The following is a 12,458-nucleotide window of genomic DNA, read 5'->3' as shown; positions in this document are numbered from 1 at the left end:
ATGTTATTATTTATTTTATCCTTTATTTTATCATTATCGTTAAAATTTAAACTTTTCAAGTATTTTTCATTAGTTTTTCTAATAAAATAAGGATAATGTTTACTAGGAAAAGAGAAAATAAGGATAATTAAATGTAAGACTAATTTTGTGGTCAATGATTTTTTTTTTTTCAACATTTTGTAGTCAATGACTAGATCTTTGAGGTTTCATTTATCAATTTAGGTTCATTTACTTTTAATTCATGTTTAAATTTTGAGGATGTCACTTTGTACTACAATTTAGTCGTATTCCTTTTCATTTATAAGTAAGAGGTCTTAGGTTTAATTATCGCTAAAGATGAATTTGAATCATATTATTGCTAGCCAATCCCCTCCCCTTTAATGTAGATAATATCATTTGTTCGAACAAAAAAAAAAGCTCTTAGGAGATATCGTGGAGTAGGGGTGAGAAGGTAGTCCCTGAGTTCTTTGTACTAGTCCGTGATTTTGGAGCTAGTGGATTGCATACCATTATTAGTTACCATGGTGTGCGGAATTCAAACCAACATATAATGTTCTTCTAGATGAAGGACTTGATCACTGCTTCGATTATTCGAGATAAGGGTTCGGCTTTGATCCACTTGGGAAGGTAATCAGTTGCTACTATTAGATATTCTTTGTTGCCCTTGACTTTTTAAGCGGACCAACGAGATATATGCCCCAAGCAAGGTGTCGAGCTCTTCCGCATGTTGATGGTTCATCGGCGCATATCTTTGATGCTTGTTGCATGTTTGTGCACAATCTAAAGGCATCTTGCCTCATAGTTGGCCAATAATAATGATTCCAAGGACATGAGGTGTTGGGCAGGATGGTTTAACTGTTTGCTTTTCAACGATTTCAACCTTGACGAATTCAATGGCCATTTTGCTCAGCTGATGATGATGATACCTTCTGCTTCTGGAACGAGGTGTAACTAAATTTGTGGATGGAAGCATAGAAGCTTGCCTTCCTTATGGCGAAGGCTCTACATTAATTGAATTGCATACTTACCGCTGCTAGGAAAAGCCCCAACTACTACTTTTGGAAGCCGAAGCAGCTGTGGCCGGGATTGGTCGTTTTAGGCCGGCTCCCTGCCTTTGACATCCATAGAATTAAATGATGGATTAACTTGCTAAGTGTGCGAGTTGGACCATGTATGTGGATGTCGAGAGTAGAGATGGCAAATCAATCTATTGGGTTGTTAGTGGGTATTTGGTAAGGCATGTTTAATTTTATATCACTGTAATATAGAGATGCGATTGCAGATGTGATGATGGTGTAAGGTGAAATCAAACTAAATGAGTTTTAATGGGTACCCATTGACAACGGAATGGGTTCATATGCCACCTCTAGTTGAGAGTATGAATGCCATATTTAGAAGAAGAAAAAAACTTTGTATGTGCTTAAAAATAGTTGGACTCCATATTGTCAATTAATTTTATGTTGAAACCTCAACTTCCAATAAGAAACTTTGGCCTTTTTCCTTTCAGTGTACCAAAGAATTAAGCTGGTATAGCTAGCTAGCTTTAGTGGTTAAACTAAAGTGTTTCGATTTCATTGTAAATGTAAATGTGAATTGTTTGCCTCTCAATTATTTCAACCGTGATGCCACTTAGTACTACGGTCTAGTGGTTTCTTCGCTTAGAAGTGAGAGGTCTTGGGTTTGAATCTCGTGAATGGCGAATTCGATACCAAATTAGGTCGTCTATTGTATGACTTAGCTGAACTCTTTCTCTGCCTAGCGTAAAAATATTGATGTACTTAAAAAAAAAAATTCAATTGTAATTTTATGTTGCTATCTTGATTTGACTTTTGGTCGTAGATAAACAGTTCCTTGGCATGTGCACATCGTACTGTCAGTTTTTGTCAGATACTATTTATGTTTAATTTTAAATAAAAAAATTCAAATGATTTTTGACCGCATGATGTACGATGAATGGCTAAGATGTAAGGATCTCTAGGATCCCCACCATTTGGATCAAGATGGGATCCAAATTCATGTTCTACACTAAGCAAGAGCTTCCTATGCAAAGTAAAATGCATAGAAATCAATAGTAGAATACAAATATTATTCGATGGTTGTTTTATTCACGTTTTAAATACATTCCATATACTGAATACTTTCTAAAACTATTTTTCAATTAAATTCATTTTAATACACCTCCCGTGCTTTTTCATACTACTCTTAACACCCCACACTTTCATATATTCCACATTCTACATGTACAACCCCACATCAATATGTATTTTGTATACAGCGGCAAAGCCAAAGGCACATTACAAGTGGATTAAAACTTGAAAGAATAAAAACAATAAATACATTGTTGTAGGCCTAATTTACTAAGCTAGAATAAGACAGATAGAGAGGGGGTGCAACAATACTAAAGAAAGAGAGACGTGTAATTGTGAGGTGTGTTCTATTCCACCCCATGTGCCATTATTTATAGAAGGAAGGTTAATTCCTTACCCTAATAAGATTACAACTCTAATAGGAATTTAACTACTAAAGGAAAAATTCAAAGATATCCTTAGATGCACTAGGATTTACACAATCACATTCCAAATCCAATAGGACTACAACACACCCTCTTGAATGTGTAAATACTCAAACAAATGACACATCAGGTCTTCAACGATGAAGTAAGTACAGTTGATGAAGTCGTCAACACAATAAGTGAATGCGAGTCTTAAATCAACGGAAGAATGCATAAAAAGGTAAAACTCACAAAACCTCGCTATGGTAAAACCCAAGGTGGGAGAAAACCCCATAGACTAAGAAGAAAAATGAGAAGTTGCAATAAGTCAAAACTATACGTCTTCTGGACGCAAGTAGAAGAGCTCGTAAGGGTATGACCAACCCAGGAAGGGTGCCTAGTTAAAACGTAGTTAGGTAGCAAAAACCAAGTGGGAAAAATGATCCTAATCGTAGGAAAAAAGAGTACATTAAGATCGAGTGAGTATACTTCTAGATACTCCCCCTAAGTTTGACAGAACTTCCAAATGAGAACTACAAACATTGCATATGAATGGTTAGGCCTACCAATTCCTCGGACAAGCTTTTGGAAGGTTAACTTCAGCAATGATGTCATGTAGAGGTTGACAAAGTTGTCTGGGATCAGCTTGCATGACTTCAATGTCCTGATGCTTTGCTGATGTAGATGCAATATGACTTGGCGTTGACTTCGTTGATGTATCATGTCTTGATTGGGTTGATAAATGCAACATAGTCTTCATGGATCAGTGTTGGGACTCAACGATGGATGAAAACAGCAAGTACTTCGAATATGCTCAACAAGAACTCCTAATCATGTCTCATGTGTGGTGTAGTGAAGTGAGTTGAGTCTTGGAACGATTCAAAGATTTCACAACTAAGGTCATATCGTGGACCTCCAAGATATTGGGAATCCCTAACGGTAAAGACATAGCCATTTGGGGACGTGCCTTATGTAGGTTTGATAAGTAACCAGTGTCAGCATAACAAACAAGGCAAACATCATTTCGAGGATCGGGGGGTAGGATCCCTCCCTTGTTGGTTCTTGTTATTAGGTTTTTTTACTGGATGGCTTTGCGCCATCCTTTTGTGTCTTTTTCAGGCTTGGCTGTGATTTCCTCTTTTCTAGGAGTTTTGTGTATTAACTCCTTGAGCATGGGATATCATTGTTTGTATTTAATTCTGTTTCTTGGAGCTTTTGCCATGTTATATAGGGGTGAGTACGATTAAATTCGGTACGGTTTTAAGTGAAACCAAAACCAAACCAAAAGTTTTTGTGGTGCGGTTTTGAAACTAAAACCGAAATGGAACCAAAACATTTGGTTCGATTCAGTTCGGTTTCAACCGGTTTCGGTTTCGATTTCAAACTATTTGCAAACAAAATAAAAAAAATATCTTATGAACATTTGTTCGTGTTTTGATTTCGGGTTTCAATTCCAAGTGTCCACCCTTACGTTACTATAATATGCAACTACCTCTTTCTGACCAAAAAAAAAAATGATAAAGGTGGTCTTATTAGTTAATATTGTGATCCCAAATTGTCTTAGAAGAGTAGTGCCCAAAACAACATGAGGTCAAGTCAAACGACTTGATCCAAATATTCCAAGCATTTACCCTATAATTGGTTGCTTGTTTGTTTGTTTGTTTGTAGAACTTAATGTTAATTCTATCCGTCAACTTATGCAAATACCTGAGTCCTGCCGAAGGTTGAAGGCAAAAGCAATATAATTGTCCCTCGCGCTGACAGAGAAACTCAACTTATGCAAATACCCAAGTCCTGACGAAGGTTGAAAGCAAAAGCAATATAATTGTCCCTCGCGCTGACAGAGAAACTCATAACTTTGGACGTAAATAACTTATATAACAGTAAGTAGCTACACCATTTTTTCTCAACTACTACGACTTATTTTCTTTCAGAATATTTTAGGGTTTCATATCATTTTAGTCAAAAGGGTTTTGTTTCCCTCCTTTTTTTTTTTAACATGGCAATAGGCCATAAGTGTTTAATGAATTTAATTTTAGGTCAATGTAGGAAACGATCAAATTAAAACACCAAAACGATTGCAAAACTTGTACAAAACGTCAGCACTTCTGCAAATATCGAAAATATTCACAGACTATATAAATCCATATGTTCGACATTTGGTATTTCTGATATTTTCTGACCTAAAATCAAGAAGATAGGATTATTGGATTCCTTAATGTCGAAAATATTTTTCAGACCTAAACCAAATTTCTTATACTTATTAAACTTGACCTAAATTAATTTTTTTATTACTTACAAAGCTTGAAGTGAAGGACGCGTTGTTAATGAATTGTTAAGAAATTTTGATCAACAACTTGACCCCAATGAGTCTTGTAAACTTTACAAAATTAGCTGAACTAACTCCCCACGCGAGGTGGTTGATGATGTGATTCTCATCAAACCATTACATTACCACACACTTAAGGTTGAGGTTGTTAATGATTTGATAGGAAATTAAGCCACTATAAGTTAATTAAGTTGACCCCATGGCACTTTGTAGGATTTTTTTCAATACAATGATATATTTAAACTAAAAGTTTGATGAATAAATTAGTATCGGACTTAGCATTTATAATATTCGAATATAAGACATCTCACTTATAAGTTTAAAAATACTACCAAATTGTAGTATTAAGTGGTTGTAGGATTTAAATTTAGTTGAGTTGAGTCTACAACCCTAACAACTAATGTACGTATATTCATTACTTCATTGGAACATCGATCACTATAAATAGATACAGGACTTAAAAATATCCACCATGGCTAATTTATTTTTGTAATTTGACCTAGGTATGGACTGGTGGACGATCCTCAAACAACCAATCCTACCAAAATTTATTAGAAAAGAAAATAAGTACAGCGAGGAGGACAACTAGCCAAAACCTTGACGAAAAAATACAAACAAATTTAAAAAAACCTATATCAAAACGGTAGTTGGGCTAAACAAAATACGGGACCAAAAAGTTTCCACCATGCATGTCTAATCTACTCTGTACAAATATCAATCTAACTTTAAAATCTTTTCGGCAAAAAAAAATAGAAATTAAAAAAAACTTGAAATTCTTAATTGAATTGTAGACATTTTGGGTAATTAATCAAGGATCGTAAATTCCTGCGAGACTGTTAAAGAAGTTAAGAATCCCACATCGGTGGGTTCAAAGAAATGTAATGTGTTTAAATAGTATTACTCTACTCTAACTAATATTGATGTCTTTTATGATAAAATAGGCATGTGGTAAAGTCGGAACAATATATGTGTTGTTGAAGTGGGCTCTGAACTCGTCGACCTGCAAAATTCTACATGGTATCGAAGCAAGTCGTCCCTAGCTTGTTCACGTGTCACCCAGTTGTTGTCACATGTAGACTTGAAAATCGGTCACACATGTTCACGTGTCACCCAGTTGTTGTCACATGTAGACTTGAAAATCGGTCACACATGTTCACGTGTCACCCAGTTGTTGTCACATGTAGACTTGAAAATCGGCCACACATGCTCACACGTCACCATGTAGGCTTGAAAATCGGCCACACATTCACGCTCACACGTCACCATGTAGGCTTGAAAATCGGCCACACATTCACACATGCTCACACGTCACCCAGTTGTTGTCCAAGTGTAGGCTTGAAAATCGACCACAGCGTGTTGAGAATTGAAATGTGAGAGACAAAAAATTTGTCCCACATCGGTGAGGGACAAGCCCAACTAGTGTGGCTTATATGATATTGAATTACTTTCTATATTGTCAATTGATTTTATGGTAGAACTCACAGACATCTTCCGCAACCGGCTTAAGTTCTGGCATTGTTTCTTTCTCCGACAATGTACGCGGGTTACAGGTGTATGAATATTGTAGTCGTGTTGTAAAGCACTAACGTAGGGAAAATTGCCAGTTGTGCATGAATTTGAAGAGAGTCAACATTTTGAATCTCTGTCGACGAAAACGCATTGACCACTCCAATTGGAATTTGTATGCCGTGGGGTTGGGAACAAAACCCACTCAAGGCTCATGTACTTCCGTCGAGTGGCGAAAGAACATAAGAACTAGAGTAGTCCTAAACGTATCTAACTTGAAAAAATGAAATTAGTATTACACTTATTTCTATTGCCTTGCAACCCTTCTCACACTTTAAACAAATTCAATTATTAAATTTTCTTTCATCCAACAGATTCTATCCCAAAATTTAAGTATATTATGTTAAATGGTCATTTATCACAAATGAATAACCTTTTAAATTAAAAATCATCATTCGCTTTTAATTATAAAAAATAAAAAAATTCACTTGTGCACTGATAGAGCTATTCCCCCTCTTATTCTTGAATTTCATATATTTAGCCATTTCAAATCCCAAATTTATTGAACAAAGAACAATAACGTTTGTAAAACCTTGTTATTCTTTGTACACTTTTATCTGTTTCTACTCTACCCTACCTCATACTTGAGTTTTAGGGCTTGCAATTTTTTTTAGTAATTCTTTCTCGAGTTTAATAATTTTTTTCAACAATATAGATAACATCATGGAATGGTTTTGAAATATGAAAACTTGTCGAGAATGATTATGGTTGATGTATATAAATAGATAAAACTATCTACACATATGTAAATATTTGGATATATATTATGATGTTTTGTTTAGTGATTTTATAAATAGTACACGTTTTTTTCCTTCTTCTATACTTGTGTGAGGCATTTGCTCACAAGAAATCCTACTCTGCCACTGATTTCGCCATCGGTTACTTCTAGGTTGTGTTTGGAGGAGATGAGTAGCAAATAAATTCATATCATACATATACTTATTTGAATATTGTGAGAAATTATGAACAAAAATAAAAAGTTAAGAATAAGTGAGATGAGGAATGCGCGTGCGATTAATTAACTGCCCTTAATCAAATCTAAGAGACAATAATTTGACTGTAGCTAAGCTATGGTCAAACCCTTCTCAATTTTAGAATAGATAATTCTCTGAGTCTTTGCTAGTAATGTTATGGTGATTTTCCCTCCATAAAAGTTCATACGTTCTATCCAAGCCATTTGCACAACATTTTTATATATGAACTTTGACTTTTGTTCACCTCGTCAATTTAAATTCCGCGTCCTCATTTCATATTGGTTAATTAAAAAAAAATTTAGCATTATTATCTACCTATAACAAGGATACAAAAAATTGAATATATTTGTCTACTTTTAGTAGTTATTTAACCACGAAATCGTGAAAAACTTCATAAAATATATAATAATATGTCACAAAACGAAGTAAAATACACATAAACAAATAATATTATGTTACAAATGTCATGAAAAAATCTTAAATTAGAGCAAAATTTAGAGAGAGTCAAAATTAATAGCAAGGGTAATACGATCATAAAAAAACTTATATCAAATAGTCAAAGAGTTTAATCTGAAATTTTTTTTTTTTTTAATTTTTCCTAAAATACGCTAAGAAAGTCTTCTATTTATTTTTTGGTCAAAAAAAAGTTTGAAGAGAAGAGAGGATATCCCATCCCAGGCTAAACACAACACAACCTCTTTAACTTACAGATGAAGTATTAGGCCTATTTTTTTTTACAGATCGCCCATTAGGAGCACTCGTCGAAAAAATGTCTTTTCTTTTAAAAAAGAGTTTTTTTGCCTATGACGAATATGTTCCATCCTTTCCTTAATTCCAATTATAACACGTCCACAATGTAGAATCATTTATCCCACCTACGACGAATAATAAAGAAGTTACGTGTGAATAGTTTCAGAAAAAGAAGCGCACGCATATATTCGTAATGTCCGAAACACCTTCCCAGATATAACATTGTTTTCATCTTGACCTTGCCATTACACCATGGCGGTTCGTCTTCTTTTTTATACTATCTGAACGCACGAAATTGTGCCCTGATGCCGTCTGCTGCTTCTGCTTGGTTTCCGAAAGCTGCCATCATGATGTTTGACATTGGCTGTGAATTGTAAAAGAAATAATACCTGACGCGGGAAATTTTATGCCGTCTTTAACATGCACGTCTCCACTGATCTTCTCGTCCTCTTCAAGTAAACTAACTGCCTATAAGTAGATACTCACGCAAACTTATGAGGAACAACAATTGCTTCCATTTATTTGTTTGCCATTTGAGATTTATTTCGTTCATCTCCGAAGCTATTTCTCTACCTCTATTGGGAATCCGTGATAGTATTCCGGTTGATAGTTGTTTAAATTTGGCCACAGCAGTCATCATCTCTCGCTGCGGCTGCCGCCTTCATTACGATTTCTAAACTGGGAAGCAGTTTTCATTTAAGCATGTCTACCACCCTGCATGCAAAGTTGGCGTGCATTGAAATCGAGCTTCTTTTTGATGTTCCGAAAAGCACTCTTAGCAAACACCAAAGAAAATGGCGTTATGCTTTTGCCACAATCTACTGCTCTAGAGCCTTCAACCTTTCACTACCAAAACACAAAAACACCAAAACATCTCCATCTCCTTCTTATACCGCCATTACTATTGAGCCATCGTATAGCTTATTCCAAATTGATCAAACTACCCTCACTAACCTTGTCAAGCAGAAAAATCTCAACCAGCTTCAGGAGCTAGGAGGGGTTGAAGAAATTGCCTCAGCTCTCAAAACTGACGCAGAGTACGGAGTCCATGGCGGTGATGATCCTGAAGACGACATTGCGAAAAGACTCAAAGCATTCGGCTCGAACACGTACAAGAAGCCACCAACAAAAGGGTTCTTCCACTTTGTGTGGGAGGCCTTCAAAGACCTCACAATTCTCATCCTCTTAGGCTGCGCTACGCTTTCTCTTGGCTTGGGAATCAAAGTGCACGGTCTAGAAGATGGATGGATCGATGGCGGAAGCATATTTCTCGCAATTATTCTGGTAATATCTGTTTCTGCTGTGAGTAATTTTAGACAGAACAGACAGTTTGATAAGTTGTCTAAAGTCAGCGACAATGTCCAAATCGAAGCCGTGAGAGGTGGCAGGCGCCAGCAGATTTCCATATTCGAAATTGTAGTTGGTGATGTCATTTGTTTAAAGATCGGAGACCAAGTTCCGGCCGATGGATTGTTTCTAGACGGCCATTCGTTACAAGTAGATGAATCAAGCATGACAGGGGAGAGTGATCATGTCGAAATTAGTCACCACCAGAATCCTTTCTTGTTTTCTGGCACAAAAGTGGCTGATGGCTACGCTCGGATGCTTGTCACCTCTGTTGGAATGAACACGACATGGGGCGAAATGATGAGCCAAATCAGCCGGGACAATGGTGAAGAGACGCCTCTGCAAGCTCGACTTAACAAGCTAACGTCATCGATTGGTAAAGTCGGTTTGGTAGTTGCATTTTTAGTCTTGATTGTGTTGATGGTTAGGTATTTCACTGGAAATACAGAGGACGAGAATGGAAACCGGGAGTATAATGGCAGCAAGACTAAAGTTGACGACATATTAAACGCGGTCGTAGGGATTGTAGCGGCTGCGGTTACAATTGTTGTGGTGGCAATTCCGGAAGGCCTGCCTCTGGCTGTGACTCTAACGCTTGCGTATTCGATGAAGAGAATGATGGCAGATAAGGCGATGGTGAGGAAGCTTTCTGCTTGTGAGACGATGGGGTCTGCAACCGTCATTTGTACCGATAAAACAGGCACTCTCACCATGAATGAAATGAAGGTGACCAAGTTTTGGCTAGGCGAGGAATCCGTGGAAGAAGAGGCGTATTCGTCCATATCTCCTTTTGTTCGTAACTTGATTCATGAAGGGGTCGCTCTGAACACAACCGGGAGTGTGTTCCGGCCTAATTCGGGTTTGGAAATTGAAATCTCGGGGAGTCCTACTGAGAAAGCGATTCTTTCGTGGGCAGTGCATGGGGCCAAGATGGATATGCAGAAAGTGGTGAAGAGTTGCAGCATTCTCTATGTCGAGGCCTTCAATTCGCAGAAGAAACGAAGCGGGGTTTTGATGAAGCGGAAGGTGGACGATTCTATGCAAGCACATTGGAAAGGAGCTGCAGAGATGGTATTAGCAATGTGTACAAGTTACTACAATGCATCTGGAGTGGTTAAAGATATGGATGAGAACGCGAAATTGAAATTTGAGCAGATTATCCAAGGTATGGCGGCGAGCAGCCTCAGATGCATTGCTTTTGCACACACAGAAATTGAGGTACAAGAGCAAGTGGATGATCAAGAACATAAAAATTTGCTAAAAGAAGATGGATTGACACTATTAGGCCTTGTTGGGTTAAAAGATCCATGCCGGCCGGGGGTGAAGAAAGCTGTTGAAGACTGTCAACGTGCAGGGGTGAATGTTAAAATGATCACGGGCGACAATGTGTTCACTGCAAAAGCAATAGCCACAGAATGCGGGATACTCAAGCCTGATCAGGACATGTTCTTCAGCGGCGCAGTGATAGAAGGCGTGCAATTTCGCAACTACACACCGGAAGAAAGAATGGAGAAGGTGGACAAAATCTGTGTGATGGCAAGGTCCTCCCCCTTTGACAAGCTTCTTATGGTGCAGTGCTTGAAACAGCTAGGCCATGTGGTGGCGGTGACAGGGGATGGCACGAACGATGCGCCCGCATTGAAAGAAGCTGACATCGGACTTTCCATGGGGATTCAAGGCACAGAAGTCGCGAAAGAGAGCTCGGATATCGTGATCATGGACGACAACTTTTCGTCGGTGGCCACAGTCTTAAGGTGGGGAAGATGTGTTTACGAAAACATCCAGAAGTTCATCCAATTCCAACTCACCGTCAATGTCGCAGCGCTAGTGATCAACTTTGTAGCAGCAATTTCCGCTGGTGAAGTCCCGTTAACAGCTGTTCAGTTACTGTGGGTGAATTTGATCATGGACACACTAGGTGCTCTGGCTCTCGCCACAGAGAAGCCAACAGAAGAGCTCATGAATAAAAAACCAGTCGGGAGAACGGAACCTCTGATCACCAATATAATGTGGAGGAACCTCCTGCCTCAAGCACTCTACCAGATTGCAATCCTCCTGACATTGCAGTTCAAGGGAAAATCGATCTTCGGTGTGGAGGACAAGGTGAAGGACACACTGATCTTCAACACATTTGTGCTGTGCCAGGTGTTCAATGAGTTCAATGCAAGAAAGCTTGAGAAGAAAAATGTGTTCAGAGGAATTCACACCAACAAGTTGTTTTTGGGAATTATTGGTGTCACAATTTTGCTGCAGGTGGTGATGGTGGAGTTTTTGAAGAAGTTTGCAGATACAGAAAGGTTGAATTGGGGGCAGTGGGGTGCTTGTGTTGGTATTGCAGCAGTCTCTTGGCCGATTGGTTGGATTGTCAAGTCGATTCCTGTTCCTGAGAGTCCTATTTTCAGCTATCTCAAGATGAAGAAGTCGAAGAACTCTATTTGAAATACCTTTGATTTTGAAGGATTGAAGACCCAATTCGATAGAGACTGGTATGTGTAAAAATCACAGTTTGGTATGAATTTTTGTTTAATTATTTCTTACATTCTTTTATTATACTAAAATAATGTAATTTAAACTTTGCTGTACAACATATGTTTGTAGGATGCAAGTATGTTCAACATCTGTTTTTAGTTGATAATGTAATTAGAACTTTAGTCCCAATAATGTAATGTTGCTAATTCTTTTTGAGCTTTTCTCAAAGCATAAAAATAGTCTTTGCTTATTTTATGGTTAATAGTTCATAGTAATTACGAATTCAATATTAAATTAGGTTACTCATTTGTGCTTTAGTCGAACTCCCATTTTCTTTAATGTAAAAATATATCGTTGTACTACAAACAAAAAAAAAAGTTCATAGTAAGTAAAGCCTATAGTGTGTAATAAAATTAACTAGTTTTTGAAATAATTTTGTAGCAAAAAGGATTTTATGTTGAGACTATTTTACATATCAAAAGTAGATTCTTGTATAAAACAAATCTAAGAAATTATTACGTAAAAATAATTA

General features: G+C 37.3%; 1 protein-coding gene across 1 annotated transcript; it reads left to right on the top strand.

Moving 5' to 3' along the window:
* The first annotated feature begins 8,401 nt into the window (after nucleotides 1-8,401).
* LOC103938864 (putative calcium-transporting ATPase 13, plasma membrane-type) lies at nucleotides 8,402-12,181 on the top strand. Its single transcript, XM_018645379.2, has one exon. The coding sequence runs from the start codon at nucleotides 8,813-8,815 to the stop codon at nucleotides 11,894-11,896; it is 3,084 nt and encodes a 1,027-aa protein (XP_018500895.2). The 5' UTR covers nucleotides 8,402-8,812; the 3' UTR covers nucleotides 11,897-12,181.
* The last annotated feature ends 277 nt before the right edge of the window (nucleotides 12,182-12,458 follow it).

The sequence above is a fragment of a genome, unplaced genomic scaffold (genome assembly GCF_019419815.1).
Source record: "Pyrus x bretschneideri cultivar Hongxiangsu unplaced genomic scaffold, Pyrus_bretschneideri_v1 Contig265, whole genome shotgun sequence".
NCBI classification, from domain to species: domain Eukaryota; kingdom Viridiplantae; phylum Streptophyta; class Magnoliopsida; order Rosales; family Rosaceae; genus Pyrus; species Pyrus x bretschneideri.
The sequence above is the reverse complement of the archived record's forward strand: the minus strand, read 5'-3'. Positions and strand labels throughout refer to the sequence as shown.

Excerpts from the sequence above, each read along its gene's own strand:
- LOC103938864 (XM_018645379.2), top strand. The coding sequence starts at position 8,813 with ATGTCTACCACCCTGCATGCAAAGTTGGCGTGCATTGAAATCGAGCTT.